The 19,507-nt window shown below is 44.2% G+C and overlaps 1 protein-coding gene across 2 annotated transcripts in view; it reads right to left on the reverse strand.

Annotated features, from left to right (window-relative positions):
* Positions 1 to 214: 214 nt before the first annotated feature.
* PARN (poly(A)-specific ribonuclease) overlaps positions 215 to 19,507 on the reverse strand; it is a 156,625-nt gene continuing 137,332 nt past the window's right edge. For both annotated transcript variants that reach the window (XM_057749113.1, XM_057749112.1), the window contains exons 23-24: positions 12,808 to 13,001; positions 215 to 1,241 (exon numbers count right to left, since the gene is read on the reverse strand). In XM_057749113.1, coding sequence (XP_057605096.1) covers positions 1,189 to 1,241; positions 12,808 to 13,001 — 247 coding nt within the window. In that variant the 3' untranslated portion in view covers positions 215 to 1,188. The remainder of the gene's footprint in view (positions 1,242 to 12,807; positions 13,002 to 19,507) is intronic.

Consider the following 19,507-nt stretch of genomic DNA (forward strand, 5'->3'; position numbering starts at 1 on the left):
TACACTGTTCCCCACGGGCCCCGCTCCCCGCTCCAGCACCGGGCAGCTGACGCGTCAAGGCAGGTGTAAGGGGTCAGAGGTTAAAAACGAGAGAAAAAGATAAAACCACAAGCACCAGGCTTAGGGACTTACCAGGGGTGATCTTTAGAGAGAAATATGTCTATACAGAGATTAAGTATGTCATTCACTGAAAAAAGAAAAGAAAAAACCAGAATCCTATGAAAATTTCTTTAATTTTCATCTTTCAGAAATACATTTTTCATTTTTATTTCCATGATACAAAAACGTTGAATATCTAACAATGATCTATATGAAGCAGATCTACTGAAGTAGATCCAAGAGATTCTGTCGCTGCTGTGATCTGTTTCAGCGGAGAAAGGGCTGGTACATGGTGTCGATTTGTCATGATTTCTCTCTCTCTCTCACACACACACACACACACACACACGTACGCACACACCACTTCACCCGCAGACACCACCAAACAGAGAAGACACCAGGCTAAGACGCTGAAAAGTGAACGCAGCGCTACATGTGTAAACAGAAATTAACGTTTCGCTCGTACACTCCACCATGAGAAACTCACATCTTAGGGAAAAAATTCTAAATAAATATGCCCCAAAGGTGAAGGCACGGGTTGACAGCGGCAGACATCTTCCTACTGGGAAAGCAAGCTTAAGAGCGTCGTGTTTTCAGGCAGCCATGGTGGGAAGCAGGCGGACACGACCGATCTCTCCACTGGGAGACGTATCCATGCGCTGCGGCTGCCCCCAGGCCTGAGCGTGAGAGGGGGGATGAGAACGTCTCAGAGCAGGAACGAGCTCCACCCGCAATTCACGATCACAGCACCCAAGAGTGTGGGCTCTTTGGCGGATCTCACGGCCGACCTTCCCCATCAGGTGGATTCTCAAACACAGATTCACGACAGGAAGGGTTTCACACGAGCCACGAGCAACGCGCTGGTTTTCCACGTACACACGACAGCTGACAAGGAGCTGCGCCAGCAGACAGGGGATGCGAAAGAGGAGGAAACACAGCCTTGAAGAAAGACACTGGGATTTCTCAGGAGACACACTGGGTTTCACGCCCCTCCTGTACCACATGGGATTCAGTTAAACACAGTATGGCTTCCGAACGTGCCGGCGCCCTTCTCTCTCAGCACCAGCACCAGCGGTTTGCTCCCTCAGCTTACCACGTGTCAGGGACTTCAAAGAGCTTGGCCGAGCTGTCCGAGACGCTTCCTGGTGGGAGAGGACAAAACAAGGTGAACAGGGAGAGGACCACCTGGGGGGTGGGGGTGGGGGGAGAGCGGCTGCACAGACAGCGCTGAAGGGCCGCAAGTGGAGAAGGTCCGTGGGCCGGTCTCGTCTATGGAGAGCAGTGCCTGGCACGCAGAGGCCACACGGCAGACACATCACGGCAGGATCGAGGCAGTGCCTCCCAGCTTGGGTGTCTCCTGATGTTACAGGAATACTGTATCTCTTGGTGAGCACACATGCCGTATTCTTTGCTAGCCTAGTGTGCCGGGAACTTAGTTCATTTAATCTTCATAAAAGCCCAGTTCAGTGGTACCCATATCCCCATGTTACAGATACAAGACATCCGGCAAGAAGCTGAGACAGGATCTGGATCCGTCCCCAGCACCAAAATTCCTGTCACAGTCCCAGGAGGCTGGGTTTCTCTGTGCTGTGGTGACCGGCACCCAGGTGAGAAATCTCAGGGGCTGGTGGCTAGACAGTGGAGGGAAGCTGACCAGTGGGGGTTCAGAGATGCCAAAAAGGGAAAAAGCAGCTTGTAGCTTTTTCCAATTTCAGCAACATTGGCCACAGTCTTCTTGGCCTAAAAGGGGTCTCTTCCATTACAAACAGTTTCACCCTAAAGTTAGAAACCTTTCTCCACTCAGCTACTTTCTGCAATAGCAGTGGCAGCACCACTGGGTCAGGGCCTGGGCCACAGATGTCCAGAGCTGAGTGAATGGGGATTAAGTCAGGGAAGGGCACGTTCACGATGGAAAACGCGGCTGACCAGGTGCTCCCGTACCTGTGGTGTCATCTATTAAGTCCTAAAGAAGGGGTGGCAGGGAAACGGGCGAAGCCAGCCCCCAGCTGCTAGCACTCCAAGACTTCAAAAGGGGAGAGGCCTGTGATGATGCCTAGAGTGAAGAGCAACGTCTACAAACGGAGGTGAACTCGCTCAGCGGTGAGTGGCCGTTGCCAATGACAGGAACGCCTAAAGGTAACTAAGTCCGAACGCATGAAATAACACGGGGAATTCCACTAGGGTGAGGATTCCCACTTCCGCTCATTTACTGGGACAAAATCCAGACAGACAGGATGAGACGAGCAGGAGAGGGGTCATCTGAAGTGATCTGCCCCGAGTCTCCTGGCTGTGTTGAACACACACGTCTTGGGACTGCTCCTGAGAAGTGAAGATGCGCAGGAGGTGGTCCACAGGACAAAGATCCCCATGACCCACCCAGAAAAGGAATGACGGTTATTGAAAAACCACACAAAACACAAGCACTCCCCTCCCCGGAACAACGCAGTCCTGCAGACGGCCCATGATGAGACTGAACCAGCCCGACCCCCTTCCCCGCCACACATTCACACAACACCCAATTGCAGGGAGGAGAATAAACATCAGTAAGGGCATTTTTATAATTCACATGTCATAGCAGGACTGGGCTGGACAAAAGATGTTACGGAAAAACCCGAGTGAACTTTATGGCCAACCCAGTATGACAGCAGTCGACCTGCTATCATAAAATAAAGGTAAAAGCCACAACACCAGCTGCGGGGAGCTGAAATAAATTAAAACTAGCTGAGAGGAAAACAGATAAATGGCTAAAAGCAACTGTGTTCTCATACTTGTAACAGCAGCCGCCATTTGCTGGATGGGAGTATATGTGAGTCTGGGGGCACAGGAGCGACTCTGTGAAGAGCTAGTGAGAAATAAGGGAAGAAGCAAAAGCCGTGGAGGGAGGCAAGTCCGGCTGACCACCTCACTAGCTGCAAGGCTCCAAGCAACTCTCACTGCCTCACCTGTAAGATGGACCCGATGCTACTTTATGCCACACGGGACTTCTGTGATTCAGCCACGTTCCTGGCACATAGCAAGTTTTCAATGCACAGGAGACCCCTTCCCCTTATGGATAAGGTGGCTATCATGGAACGCGGTTGTTGCCCAGGAAGCCAATAGCCTGCAGGCAGAGAGCTGCCTAACATGTGCCGCTGCTGAGCAAGAACGATGTGTAGAGGAACCAGAACTTCATGAACCATCTCAAGGAGTCCCAGACCAGAGGGGAGCTGGAGGTCATTGCCAGTGTCCGTTCTAGCACGTTCCAGAAAGGGAGAGCGGTAGATAGTCGAAGGATCTGTCTCAAGGCTAACGGATAAGGAGCTGTGGTCGGTTTTCCAGGGAACTCATTCTCACAGTCCTGTTTAGTTACTAGAGTGCAAAGAATTATTCAGGAATAATTTTTCTTTTTAAACAGATACTTCAGGACATCTGCCTCCTGCTACGATGGACCATACCTTGCATCACATGCAAAGATTAACACAACATGAATTGTACACCTACATCTAAAACCTAAAACTGGAAAATTTCTAGAAGAAAACATAGATGATCTCAATGTTGAGTAAGGCAAAGATTTCTTAGGTATGACACCAAAGGCATAATGCAAAGAAAAAAAACTGGTAAATTGGATTTCATGAAAACTTAAAACTTCTACTATTGAAAGATACTGTTAAGAGAATAAAAAGCACTGTCTGGAAGAATCTGTAAAACACTCAAAAAGACTTGTATCCTGAATACATTAAGAACTCTCAAAATTCAGTAAGGAGAAAACAAACAACCCAATGAAAAAATGGGCAAAAGATCTGAACACGCATTTCACCAAAGAAGAGACTTAAATGGACAAATGATCACATAAAAAGACACAACATCATTAGTCATTAGGGAAATTCAAACCAAAGCCATAATGAGATACCAGTACACACCACCAGGATGGCTGAAAAGGACAACAGCAACAATGGAGAAGGTACAGAGCCACTGAGCCCTATGCCCTGCTGCTACCGGGAAGGCAACGCTGCAGCCACTCTGGAAAACCGCGTGCCAGGTTCTTACAAAACTGCACATACACTTACCGTATGACCCAGTCATTCCACTCTTAGGTATTTATCCCGAAGAAATGACACTTAGTTCATACAAAAACATGTACACAAATGTTTATATCTGCTAGACTCTTAGTTGCTAACAACCTAAATGTCAACAGGCAAAATGGATAAACAGTGATACGTCCATAAAATGGACTGTTAGCAGAAAGAAGGAATGAGCCAGTGACGTGGGCGACAGCACAGACGCATGTCAGAAGCGTTACGCTAAGTGCAAGACTCAAGGGGTTACTTACTGAATGATCCCATTTAAATGACCTTCTGGAAAAGGCAAAATTACAGTGACAGAAAGCAGATCAGTGGCTGCCGGGATCTAGGTACGGGGAAGGATGGACTGCAGAGGGGCACAAGGGAATCTTCTGGAATAACTGTTCTATTTCTTGAGCACAGAAATGGTTATATGACTGTACACATTTGCCAAAACTCATCAACTTGTGTATCTAAAAGTAATGATTTATATTGTACATCAATTGTATCTGAATAAAGCTGAACCTGCAAAAGATATGGGGACTGTTGTTTTAAAAAATCCAACAAAATTTTATGAAATATGCTGATAATTAAAATTATGTGACCAAGAGTTTTTTGGTTCTTTTTTCAAATGGGGGGAAAAACAAGATACTAAATGACATATGGAGTATTATGCCAACTATGTACAAAAACGATAGGCAGCAAAAAAACAGAACAAAACAAAAAAACGATAGGCAGAGTAAAATACTTGTTAACAGATTATCAAGTAACTGTGGGGTTTAACGTTCTTTCTATTTTCCTGCATTTTACTGATTTTCACAGTGAGCATGTTATTTTTATTAACAAAAACAACAAAAGAAACTAAAAAAGTGGTAAACAGAAAAGGGGATTGCGTCTGCTGATTTAGCTTTCACCTAACTAGAGTTGAAAGGGAGAAACTCTGAGAGCTAAGACGTCTCTTCCCTCATATGAATGTGAAAAACCACACAGCACACTGGAAATCTGCCGTCGAAGCGTTTCCTGCAGAGTGGAATTCTGTATAGGGAGAGATCCTCTGGGTGCCATGCAGGAATTTTTAACTAGAAAATGCTCCTGGTCGTGGGGTGGTTTCCACACCAAGAAGGCAGGGCTCCCCTGGGTGATGTGTGGGGAGCCCCTGAGGGCTGCCTGGAGGAAGAGGGAGGGCGCAGGGACGCAGGGAGCATGCCGCCCCGTAGTGCAGTGCACCCCTCGGTTAGGCTGCAATCCACATTTAATTAAAAAGCTCCTCGGGAGGCCGCTGGACTTCCCTGGCCTGGCCGCTCGGGTGACCGACAGCACCAAATGCAGACTGCGTTTCTGACTTCAGGAGACCTCCAATAGCACAAGGAGACCACTGCTCTAGGTAGAGTCTCCATTTTTATACTGTAACCCCAAGGATTTAAGGAATCCTTGGAAAGGTTCAGCAGATTAGTCAAGACTCCAATAAAACTTGCAGCTCTTGGCAACCATATAAAGCTCTAATTGTATTGCGTTTTAAACAAAAAGTGGAGGGACTTCCCTGGTGGCACCGTGGTGAAGAATTCGCCTCCCAATGCAGGGGACATGGGTTCGAGCCCTGGGCCAGGAAGATGCCACATGCCGTGGAGCAACTAAGCCCATGTGCCACTACTGAGCCTGCACTCTAGAGCCTGCAAGCCACAACTACTGAGTCCGTGTACCACAACTACTGAAGCCTGTGTGCCTAGAGCCTGTGCTCCGCAACAAGAGAAGCCACCACAATGAGAAGCCTGTGAGCTACAAGGAAGAGTAGCCACTGCTGGCCACAACTAGAGAAAGCCTGTGCACAGCAACAAAGATGCAACGCAGCCAATAAATAAATAAATAAAAGAGGAAAGGAGACTTGGAACGATGCCTCTATTACATGACAAAAAGTCACCGCAGCTCTTGGCCCTGCTCCATGAATGCTGTCTAACAGGTGCTGATGGAACCTCAGGCTAGTGGACGGTCCACCTGTATTTTGAGACCGGCCAGTCCGGTCAGCATCGGGCTGCTGGAACACGACTCATCACTCAGCAAGAGCACGTGCGCTGTGGACACGCATCCATTAGCTGCTGTCTGCAGAACATTTCTTAGAGACAGTTCACACAGCATAAATGGCACAGAGCTGTTTCCTTTACAGAGCATGTACCTTGAATGCCCCAGAGGAGAGCAGACAGTGTTACCCACCTACACTTACTGCAATAAATATAAAAGGAGGGGATTTACACTATACATTTGCTTCCTGAAAACAGGATAGAAACAACTACATTTAGGAGAAAAATATTTACTAAGTACATAATACGTACATAAAAAGCTCCGAAAGAGAACAATGTCTCGGATTTTTATCCCATGACATCATCACAAGACAGTCCAGGTTGGCAGTTTTTTTTTTTTTAAGCTCTTTATTGGGATATAACTGCTTTACATTCTTGTACCAGCTTTTGAGGTACACCAAAGTGAATCAGCTGTATTTATACATATATCCCCACATCCCCTCCCTCCCACGACCCCTGTCCTGGCCCTCTAAGGCATCACCCATCATCGAGTTGATCTCCCTTTGTTATACAGCAACTTCCCACTAGCTATTTTACAGTTGGTAGTATAAATATGTCTATGCTACTCTCTCACTTCATCCCAGCTTCCCCACTGTCCCCCCACCACCCCAACCCCATGTCCTCCACTCCATTCTCTGCATCTGCATCCTTATTCTTGCCCTGTCACTGGGTTGATCAGTACCATTTTTTTTTTATATTCCGTATATATGAGTTAGCATACAATATTTGTCTTTCTCTTTCTGGCTTACTTCACTCTGTATGACAGACTCTAGGTCTATCCACCTCATTACATATAGCTCAGTTTCATTCCTTTTTATGGCTGAGTAATATTCCATTGTATATATGTGCCACATCTTTATCCATTCATCTGTTGATGGGCATTTAGGTTGCTTCCATGTCCTGACTATTGTAAATAGTGCTGCAATGAACATTATAGTGCATGTTTCTTTTTGGATTACGGTTTTCTCTGGGTATATGCCTAGGAGTGGGATTACTGGATCACTTGGTAGTTCTATTTTTAGTTTTTTAAGGAAGCTCCAAACTGTTTTCCATAGTGGTTGTATCAACTTACATTCCCACCAACAGTGCAGGAGAGTTCCCTTTTCTCCACACCCTCTCCAACATTTATTGTTTCTAGATTTTGTGATGATGGCCATTCTGATCGGTGTGAGGTGATACCTCACTGTGGCTTTGACTTGCATTTCTCTAATAATTAGTGATATTGAGCATTTTTTCATGTGTTTGTTGGCCATCTGTATGTCTTCTTTGGAGAAATGTCTATTTAGGTCTTCTGCCCATTTGTGGATTGGGTTATTTGCTTTTTTGGTATTAAGCTGCATGAGCTGCTTATGTATTTTGGAGATTAATCCTTTGTCTGTTGCTTTGTTGGCAAGTATTTTCTCCCATTCTGAGGGTTGTCTTCTTGTCTTGTTTATGGTTTCTTTCGCTGTGCAAAAGCTTTTAAGTTTCATTAGGTCCCATTTGTTTATTCTTGATTTTATTTCCGTTATTCTAGGAGGTGGGTCAAAAAGGATCTTGCTTTGATGTATGTCACAGAATTTTCTGCCTATATTTTCCTCTAGGAGTTTTACAGTGTCTGGTCTTACATTTAGCTCTTTAATCCATTTTGAGTTTATTTTTGTGTATGGTGTTAGGAAGTGTTCTAATTTCATTCTTTTATATGTTGCTGTCCAATTTTGTTTCTGATCTAGAACAGATGCCAGAAATGTTCACCTTTGCAGAGAATCCTTTGTTTCCTCTCAAGTTTGGATAAACTTCATGCATCGCAGCATGGTACAATGCCTTTGCCCTGGATCAGACAGCCCTCCCTGCCACCCGCACTACCAGCTGTGTTTGACTTTGCACATTAGTGACTCTTTGAGCCTTGGTTTCCTCTCTATAAATTAGAAATAATGTATCTACACTTTACGACTAGACCATAAATGACGTTTCTAGCATAATGTCTGGTATATAACATCAACTCAATAAATGGTTATTTCTTCTGCAGCTTAAGTCATTTTATTTGTTATCTGGGATGGCGTCCAGTTGCTACCTTTCCCTTGGAAAACAGAACATTCCTGACAGGTGGAACGCTGTCTCTTACATTTCTCTTGCCTTTTCTGGCAGTGCACTGGGCACCCAACACACCCTAGTGAATCATCTGAGCACCTGTCAAGATGCTGTCCCCAGCAGGAGTGCTCAGGCTTGATGCCTCAGAACTCGTCTGTGCATGATGGACAGAGCCACACTGTACCAGACACTCTAATCCAGTTCCTGCTGAAACTCATCCAGGCCTCTGGGCGCCTGGGGCACTCTGAACCTTTGGGAGCTTCATACAGACCCTTCAGAGTCTGAACTTTGTACTGTCGCTCATTTTAGGACCTCCCAAAGTAACCTAGCAATCAAAACTGGTTGACTCACCAGGGCCAGCACCTGGTATCTTGACTTACATGCTTATGATACTAATAGGACTACATGCTTAAAACAAACCAGCTAAAGAGGATCCCAGAAACGTCCAGGCTTGCACTGTTGGAAGATCTCAGTGAATAGTGCTCCAGAAGAAAACTCAATGCTCTCAAGTTCTCTGATTCAATTAAAAGTTGTCAAGATGTGACAAAGAAGTACAAAAATCTTTTTTTTTTCTTTTTAAACTCAAATCTTGTGGCAGTGACAGCTTTACTGTCAATGGGAGAAAAAAGAACCTATTTTAATGATGGTATTATAAATTCAAAATCCCAAAGAACTCATAGAAAGTTTTCACTTAAAATGATCAAAGTTATAAAAGGAGCTAATCTATTAGTGCAATCTATTATTAGGTATTTTAATTTTAATACCTTTGAGATTGTGCTGAGACAGAAGGGAAGAAAACCTAAACTCCTGTCCCTGAGAAGTAATAGGGAAGTGAGAAAATTAAAAAGAATGAGATCTGAAGGGAAGCTATACAAGAGGGGACCCCCCCAAACCCCCGGCCATGCTCGGGATGAGCTCTGCATGTCATGCTAACGTTTAATATTTAACATTTGTGAAGCAGGTCTAATGTGGCAGCGTAACAAGGTATCAAAGATGAAGACTAGGTATGTTACAGATTAAAAACTTCTCTAATACTTAAATGAGGGAAAGGAAGGGAAACACACAGATTCAAGGAGACAGCTAAAATACACAACCCAGACTTCAAACAAGAGTTTAAGCTTCAGCATAATGTATAAAAGGCATCTGTGACATTTTTGCTGCTTGACTTCTCTAATATCAATGAGATTCAGAAAACGCCCTGCAGGCAGATCGAGCCACATGTAAGAAGAGGAATTAACTGACACACAATGGATTCTTGGCCTGGATAGGAATCAAGTTCCAGGGCTCCACTCCCATCCTTTGATTTGACTGTTGGTTCTACGAACAGGGGCGACTGTCGCGAGGTGAGATACAGGAGAGGAGTAACTCTGGCTAGCAGGAGTCCCCTTGTCATGTAACTGTGCTTAAAGGTACCCACTTTCTTGCAGGCCTGACCTACGGGCTCCATGACCTTGGGCAAGTCACATGACCTTCAGGCCTCTGCTGTTTCCTCCCTCCATGTTAACTTTTCTTTCTTTTAAAACATTTTTTTATTGAAGAATATATATGTATGTATATTCTTTTTCATATCCTTTTCCGTTATGGCTTATTACAGGATAATGAATATAGTTCCCTATGATATACAATGTGACCTTATTTGTTTTATATACAGTAGTTTATATCTGCTAACCCCGAACTCCTAATTTATCCCTCCTCACCTTTCCCCTTTGGTAACCATAAATTTATTTTCTATGTCTGTGAGTCTATTTCTGTTCTGCAAATAAGCTCATTTGTATCATATTTTAGATTCCACAAATAAGTGATATCATATGCTATTTGTCTTTCTCTTTTTTATTTTAATTTTTTTAATTTTAATTTTTTTAACTTTTTATTTTATATTGGAGTATAGCCATTTAACAATGTTGTGACAGTTTCAGGTGCACAGCAAAGGGACTCAGCCATACATATATATGTATCCATTCTCCCCCAGACTCCCCTCCCATCCAGGCTGCCACATACCATTGAGCAGAGTTCCCTGTGCTAGACAGTAGGTCCCTGTTGGTTATTCTTTTTAAATACAGCAGTGTGTACATGTCGATCCCAAACTCCCTGACTATCCCTTCCTTCCTCCCATCCTTCCCCCTCGTAACCCATAAGTTTGTTCTCTAAGACTGTGAGTCTGCTTCTGTTTTGTAAATAGGTTCATTTGTATCATTTCTTTTTAGATTCTGCATATAAGGGATATCATAGGATAGTTCTCTTTCTTGGTCTGACTTCATTCAGTATGATAATCTTTAGGTCCATCCATGTGGCTGCAAATGGCATTATTTCATTTTTTTTTAATGGCTGAGTAGTATGTTATACATTCTATAGAACAGTAGTATATTCCGTTGTATATATATACATACCACATCTTCTTTATCCATTCATCTGTGGATGGACATTCAGGCTGCTTCCAAGTCTTGGCTATTGTGAATAGTGCTGCTATGAACAGTGGGGTGTGTGTATCTTTTCAAATTAGAGTTTTCTCTGGATACATACCCAGGAGTGGGATTGCTGGATCATATGGCAACTCTATTTTTAGTTTTTTAAGGAACCTCCATACCGTTTTCCATAGTGGCTGCACCAATTTACACTCCCATCAAGAGTGTAGGAGAGTTCCCTTTTCTCCACATGCTCTCCAGCATTTGTTATTTGTAGACTTTTAAATGATGGCCATTCTGACCAGAGTGAGGTGATACCTCATTGTAGTTCTGATTTGCATTTCTCTAATAATTAGTGATATTCAGCATCTTTTCATGTGCCTATTGGCCATCTGTATATCTTCTTTGGAGACTGTCTACTTAGGTCTACTGCCCATTTATTGACTGGGTTTGTTTTTTTTGTTGTTGAGCTGCATGAGCTGTTTGTATATTTTGGAAATTAAGCCCCTGTTGGTCACATCATTTGCAAATATTTTCTCCCATTCTGAGGGTTGTCTTTTCATTTTGTTTACAGTTTCCTTTGCTTTGCAAAAGCATATACGTGTGATTAGGTCCTATGTGTTTATCTTTGCTTTTATTTCTATTGCCTTGGCAGACTGACCTAAGAAAACATTGCTACGATTTATGTCAGAGAATGTTTTGCCTATGTTCTAGGAATTTTATGGTGTCATGTCTTATATTTAAGTCTTTAAGCCATTTTGAGTTATATTTTTTAAGCCATATAGTTTTTTTTGAGTCTTCTAACTTCACTGATTTACATGCAGCTGTCTAGTTTTCTCAACACCACTTGCTGAAGACACTGTCCTTTCTCAGGCCTCCATTTTCTTCATTGTAAAAAGGACCATGATGCCCACCTCAGAGATTTAAACAAAAGCATTCCCATCAAGCATGAAATGTGGGGGGGGGGGGGGGGGGGGGGAGGGCACACTGGATACAAATTGGGAGATTGGGATTGACATACATACACTACTATGTATAAAACAGATAACTAATGAGAACCTACTGTATAGCACAGAGAACTCTCCCAATGCTCTGTGCTGACCTAAATGGGAGGCAAATCTAAAAAAGAGGGGATAATATGTATACATATAACTGATTCACTTTGCTGCATAGCAGAAGCTAACACAACATTGTAAAGCAATCATACTCCAAAAAACTTTTTAAAAAACTCAAACAAACAAAAAGCATGAAGTGCAGTGCAGGGCCCTCAGCAAGCACTCGGGCAGCAGCGGCTGTAATTTCTGTTGCCACGACTGCTAGCTGACCAGGTTCTGGCCGGATCTCCTGAGCAGGGCCTTTCACAGACACTGGCTTCCCAGCAAGCCCCTTCCTCGCCTAGCACTCAGGCCCTGCAGAGGGTCTGGGCACCGAGGACTGGGTTCGCTCATGGGGCCCCCACAGCGTGTCTGGGGGACGGAGGGGACACAGGACGTGGCTCACCTTCCTGTTTTGTTTCTCACCGGCTACCTGGACCTGCATGTTTCTCTGCCTCTCTGAGCCCAGACATCTGCATCATTAAAACAAGGATGAGTCCCTATGTCAGGGCTGTTGTGAGAATGAAATTCAATCAGGAGAGAGACGGCTCCTACTGCAGTGTCTAGCACACAGTAGGCGAGCTACATGTGTTCATTTCCTCTTTCTCTTGCTCCTTACATAATTCTGCTTATGAGAGAAATTCAGGCTGCCTGGGTTTTGCTGGGAAGAGTGAAAACTCTGCTACTGAAAATAACACGTGTAGGAGTAGGGCTCTGTGCAAATTCACATATACATTTAAAATACTGAGGCGACTTTACACACATCCGCAAAAGCCTCTAAACCATGGAGAGAGAGGTTACCAAAACGGACTAACCATCTTTAACAAGGAGGCCCCCACCAAGCCAGGGCTTCTCAGGGATTCCTCAAATTAAATTAAAATGATCCGAAAAACATCTGGTCCCGTTGTGCACGACATGGGCTTTGTCATCAACTGAAGCTTTGCTATAATTCCTCCCCCAAAATAAGAGTTTCTAAAAGCATTAAAGAGGACACAGCTCTAGAACCTTAGTGAGATCCAATACAAACCTGTTGGAGAAAGGTCCTTCTTCATTCTTTTTAATTTCTTGGCCTTTTTCCTTCCCTCTGAGGGGCACTCTGCACAAGGGTCGGTCTGCTCAAGCTCAGTGTCAGAAATTTCCTCTGATACTCTGGCCTCCAGGCCAGCTTCTGCTTGACTGGGACTCAGATTTCTCTTTCCTACTGTGCTGGTGGTTGTGAGACTGAAATGCAAACAGTGGAACAACATGAAAGGTGTTGAGAGTCACTGGAAGACTAAACCTGTAAAAATATTTTAACACTCTTAATTCTATTAACACTTAACTAGCAATCAAACAACATGGGCAGCTGCTGCCTGGAGGTGCAAGTTAAAGACCTTACTGTGAATTGAAGTCTACAAGTTTCACCCATAACAAGCTTATTCAGAAGAAACTTCTACACCAGGCCTGTGCACGGATATACACAACTCTAAGCTGTTTGCAGTGTTTAAAAGAAAAAAATTTTAAAGAAAATTGCTGGTCTCTATTTTGATAGAGTTATGCTAGGAGAAGAGTAGAAGAGAATAGTAGATAGTAGAGTGCCCGTAACAAAATAAATGTCTGGATTACATTAAACCACAAGATAGCACTGTCCCCTGCATGACTGCCTAATGGATAATACAGCAGAGCAGGAGAATCCTTGAGTTTGTCGGCTGTCACGCTGCTCGTGTGTCTGAATGCATTTAAAGGGCATACCCCCCTTCATGTAATTCTCTTTCATTCCAAAAAGGTGACTTGTTGAGATTATAATTAAACCTGGCTTCATTTTTAAAGCTTTATAGGATCTGACATGTTGAATTAGATCAGATTACATGTCCAGATTTTCCTTAAGAAAATATGTTCCCTGAAACAGAACTTGATAAAAACAGAGACCACATGGCCAGCGTGAGTCCTGTCTCCTCTAAATGAATCTTATAAATAGTTTTTTTTTTTTAATTATAGCCCCCACGTTATGAAAAGCATAAAGAATCTAGTCATTCCCCCTAAGGCAGGCCATTCAGGCACAGAGAGGGGGGCGGAGAGGAAGAGACAGAATGTGAGCAGGCCCGTGTCAGCCTTCTCTAGGAAGTGAATGCTTTAAAATGTTACATATCAAAAACTCAAGGGACGTCCCTGGTGGTCCAGTGGCTAAGGCTCTGTGCTCCCAATGCAGGGGGCCCGGATTTGATCCCCGGTCAGGGAACTAGATCCCACATGCCTCAATGATGATCCTGCAGGCCGCAACTAAGACCTCGTGCAGCCAAAACCAAACAAAACCCGACAAAACCTTGGGCTGCCCGATTATGCAAGTTCCAAAATGCTACTCGTGCACTTACACCTTCCCCGTCCCTTACACTTGCTCACGCATGTGAGGAAGTGGTGATGCGGAGCAGCCACAGGAAGCAGAACAGAGAGAGCTCAGAGCAGAGGCCTCTCACGACCGGCTGGCCAACCTGCCACTGTCTTCCTTCCACCTGTGTTATGTGCAGCTGTTGGAAACATCTTTTATTGAGGGGATATGAAGAAAAGGGAGAATACCACCTGCAGTATTTGCGTCGGCAGCAGGGGTGGGGGAGGTGGTGTTATTAAAAAGTCATGCTAAAGTTTACTGTTTGAAAATTGATAATACCTTTAAAATTTTCTTAAAGACTAAAACAATTTTTGGCTCGTTTCAGAAAATTTGGAAAATTCCAAAAGTATAAGTAAAAAAATGATGACACACCTTGCCATCACAAAACGGTAAGAGGCCTAAATATTCCTCTGTGCTATAAACCCTGGAACCTGGCAGCCTCTGAGATGTAAATGTTTAATGAAAACTCAGCTGGGGACTTCCCTGGTGGTGCAATGGTTAAGAATCCACCTGCCAAGGCAGGGGACATGGGTTCGATCCGTGTTCCAGGAAGATCCCATATGCCATGGAGCAACTAAGCCCGTGCACCACAACTACTGAGCCTGTGGTCTAGAGCCCGAGAGCCATAATTATTGAGCCCACGTGCTGCAACTACTGAAGCCCGCGTGCCTAGAGCCTGTGCTCTGCAACAAGAGAAGCCACCGCAATGAGAACTACAAGGAAGAGTTGCCCCCACTCACCGCAACTAGAGAAAGCCCGTGTGCAGCAACGAAGACCCAATGCAGCCAATCAATCAATCAATCAATATTAAAAAATAAATTAATTTGATCGCATAAAAATAAAAATTCTTTGCATGGCAATCAATAACATGAGCAAAGCCAAAAGACGAAAGACAAACCAGGAGAAAATATTTGTAACGTGTATCACAGATAAAGGGCTAATGTCCCTAATATGCAAGTAACTCAAAACTGAAGAAAAAAGACCAAAATCCTATAGGAAAAATGGTCAAAGCTATGAATAAATAGCTCACCACACACACACACACACACACACACGCACACCTCTTAAACACACGAAAAGATGTTCAACTCCATTCATGATGCAAAATAAAATGACACTGAAATATCGTTTCTCACCCACTAGGTTGGCAAAAATATCCAAAAGCTTGATGAAATCTTCTGTTGGTGAGAGTGGGAAATAGGCACTCACCCATCGCTAGTGAGAACGAAAAGCGGTACAACTTACTCTTACAGAAGGGAACGCGGCGGTGTTCAACAAAACTATATCCATTTACTCTTTGAGCCAGCAATCCCACTTCTAGAAATTCAGAGGCTACACCTCCAACAATGCAAAAACACTTACATACAGGATTACGCATTGCAGCTTTATTTGCTATTACGATATATTATTGCCAAGTGCCTCAATGTCTAAGCACAGGAAACTGGTTGCATAAACTATGCTATGTATAGTCAATGTAACTAAGCAGTTACAAGAAAGAATGAAGATCTCGAAGAACAGATATGAAATGATTTCCAGTGAAAAAGAAGAAAAAAAACAAAGTGCAAAGGAGCAATTTATGAACCTGGTATTCCCAATCTTGGGTGGAATGTTGAGGGGAATACAAAAAAAAAAAAATCCTGAACTCTTTAGTAGGTTTGCTTCTGTAGTTGCATGAGTGCAGCAATTCTGAAAATATCTGGATACATGATAACCCTCAGCAAATTAGTAAATGTGCTGATGGAGTTGGAAGATCGGTATGCAAATATTAGAATGGGGGAAGGCAAGGGGGAGCCTGCCTGGAGGATAGAATGGAACTGGAGATATGGGTCTGGGCTTGGCATTTCTTTCTTTTAAAAAAAAAAAAATTATTTATTTATTTATTGATTGGCTGTGTTCAGTCTTTGTTGCTGCACACAGGCTTTCTCTCGTTGCGGCGAGCAGGGGCTAGTCTTTGTTGTGGTGCACGGGCTTCTCATTGCGGTGGCCTCTCTTGTTGCAGAGCATGGGCTCTAGGTGCGTGGGCTTCAGTAGTTGTGGCACATGGGCTCAATAGTTGTGGCTCTTGGGCTCCAGAGCACAGGCTCAGTAGCTGTGGCGCACGGGCATTGTTGCTTTGCGGTAGGTAGGCTTCCTGGACCAGGGATCCAACCCACGTCCCCTGCATTGGCAAGCGGATTCTTTCTTTTTTTAATAAATTATTTATTTATTTATTTATTTATTTTTATTATTTTTTTGGGGGGGTACACCAGGTTCAATCATCTGTTTTTATACACATATCCCCGTATTCCCTCCCTTCCTTGACTCCCCCCCCCACCGAGTCCCCTACTTTACTTATTTATTTAATTTATTGGCTGCTTTGGGTCTTCGTTGCTGCACACGGGATTTCTCTAGTTGATGCAAGCGGGGGCTACTCTTCATTGTGGTGCGCGGGCTCCTCATTGTAGTGGCTTCTCTTGTTGCAGAGCACAGGCTCTAGGCACATGGGCTTCAACAGTTGTGGCACATGGGCTCCAGAGCACAGGCTCAATAGTTGTGGCGCACAGGCTTCGTTGCTCCGCGGCATGTGGGAATCTTCCCAGAGCAGGGCTTGAACCCATGTCCCCTTCATTGGCAGGCGGATTCTTAACCATTGTGCCACCAGGGAAGCCCCTGGCCTTGGGATTTCTAAAATAAGTTTGTATACATGTGTGCACATTCATGTGTGTGCATAAGTATGTATGGGACGTATGTGTGTATACCCAGGCACATATTTCCCAGTTCTGCCCACTGAAAGGACCTACAAGGGAAAAAAAACCCAATGGCCATAAGCACATGAAGTGTCCAGATTTTAATGTCTTATACCATACCCCACTGAAAAAACAGGGCTCCTCGAAGAAGCGCCTGATTCCAGGACTGGGGTAAAAGAGGCACAAAATGAGCCTGGAAAATCTTAATACCAGAAAGTAGGAAACTGCTGAAATAATGGGGCATGTCACAGGGATGTAGGAGCCAGATGGAAAGGGCTCCTACTGGCCAAATATCTGAGCACCAAAATACTTAAAGGGGCAATAGTAAACTCTAAACCATTGAAAAAACAGGAATCCATGTGTCTGCATCAATACATAATACAGAGATAGAGAGGAGGGAGAGCCCTTCATTCCGGTTGAATGTGGAACAGGAAATAGTGAAGGTGGAGAAACAGATGGAGTTGGCAAATCATCCTCTGGCGACCATCACGTGAAGAATGATGGATGTGGGACTTCCCTGGTGGTGCAGTGGTTGAGAATGCGCCTGCCAATGTAGGGAACACAGGTTTGATCCCTGGGCTGGGAAGATCCCACATGCCACGGAGCAACTAAGGCTGTGAGTCACAACTACTGAGCCCTCATGCTGCAACTACTGAAGCCTGTGCACCTATAGCCCATGTTCTGCAATGAAGAGCAGCCCCTGCTTGCTGCAACTAGAGAAAACCCACGCTAAGCAATGAAGACCCAATGCAGCTCCCCCCACAAAGAGAAATTTTAAAAAATTTAAAAAAAAGAATGATGGATGCAAAAATCATCAAGAGATGCTAAATCAGGGGAGATATTTTGATGAAGAGTAGGATATTTGCATGGTCTTAAAGTGTCTTTCCTGAAACTGATATCCTGAGAGGGACACGGCATCACATGCAGTATTCTAGTCAGGATCGTATAACCTGACGGTAATCGTGAAGAAACATGAGACAAACTCAAATGAAAAATACCTTACTGAAAAAAAGTGGGGTGAAGGGCTAGTGCCCTTCAAAAATGTCGTTGTCATAAAAAAGACTAAAGTGACATTAAAAACTAGCTGCAACACATTATCATAGACTGGTCATTATACTAAAGGGGAAAAAACTATAACGATAATATTGGATCAAATAATAAAACTGGGATATGAACAGCAGATTACAGTATTATATCAATGCTAAATTACCGAGGTTGATAACCATACTACAGCCATACAAGAGAATATCCGTGTTTAGAGTATTTAGGGATTAAGGACCATGATGTATCTAACTTCCTTTCAGATGGTTCTGAAAAAACCGCGTGTGCTTGGGGATGGGGATGGAGAGAAAAAGGGAGAGAAGGCGACACAGAGCGTGTGTATACAGAGCGAGGAAGGGGAAGGGTAGAAGAAAGTGCGTGTGCACACAACACAAAAACAGCAAAATCTTAACAATCAAGGTATCTGGATAAAGAATACATGGGTGTTCTTTGTAAAATCACAGACTTTTATGAAGTTTGAAATTATTTCCAAGGTATAGCAAAAGCAAAAAACAAACCAAAAAAAGAAAAACAAAAACAAAAACCCTAAACTGGAGATACCTGGGAAGCATGATGCTTTAACAAATAAGGAAAAGTAAATTTCATCAAGGAATATCTCCTCCTTTTTTGTAAATTTAATTTAATTTTCTTGGCCACACCAAGCAGCATGCGGGATCTTAGTTCCCTGACCAGAGATCAAACCCGTGCCCCCTGCAGTGGAAGCGCGGAGACCCAACCACTGGACTGCCAGGGAAGTCCCTTGAGGAGTATCTTCTGACGTCTGGCTACCGAGGCACAGGACTGAGGTCTGTGTGTGCTCACATGTGACCAATAAGTACATCACTAGCCTGGTGATACATGGAAGAAGCTGCCTGGACCCATTTATAGAATGTCTCATTTGACACAACAGAGACCCTTTCCTCCAGCCACCCAGGCTGGAAAGGCTCCGTCAGGGGCGGCATCCGTGCCTTTTCATTCTTCAGTGCCTGAGCCCTTGCTCCTTCAGCTCATCCCCTCATTTAACCAATATTCTATCAACACGACGAGCACCTCCCATGGGCCACCTTCAAACACCCTGTTGGGTCCTGCCGTTTTACTCTGAGCCACCATTCCAGCTCTTTCCTCATGCTGCTGTCGTGCGACCTCCCTACCTTGCCCCTGGACTCTTTTAAACAAGACCCTAATTGGCTAGTCCCTCCCCCTCCTCCTCTTCCCAGACTCCCTTCCCCTTCAACTCCATTCCTCCCGATGTTACCAAACTTCTCCCAAAGCAGAGATCTGATCAAATATCCCAGCTCCAAGACCTCCCTGGCCTCCACTGCAAACCTGAATTTTAACTGCCTGGCACACCATCCAGGACCCTCTGTCATCTGGGTCCCCATCGGCTTTTCTAGCCTTACCTTCCACAAGGCAGTCGAGCTGCAAAGACAGTATCTGTTGAACTTCCCTAGTGGTTAAGTGCCCTTCCAGTGCAGGGGACGGGGGTTTGAGCCCTGGTTGGGGAACGAACATTCCGTATGCTGTGGAACAGCTAAGCCCACATGCTGCAACTACTAACCCTGCATGCCACAACCAAGAGCCCTCTCACCACAACG

This window comes from Hippopotamus amphibius, chromosome 9, assembly GCF_030028045.1.
Source record: "Hippopotamus amphibius kiboko isolate mHipAmp2 chromosome 9, mHipAmp2.hap2, whole genome shotgun sequence".
Classification (NCBI taxonomy): domain Eukaryota; kingdom Metazoa; phylum Chordata; class Mammalia; order Artiodactyla; family Hippopotamidae; genus Hippopotamus; species Hippopotamus amphibius.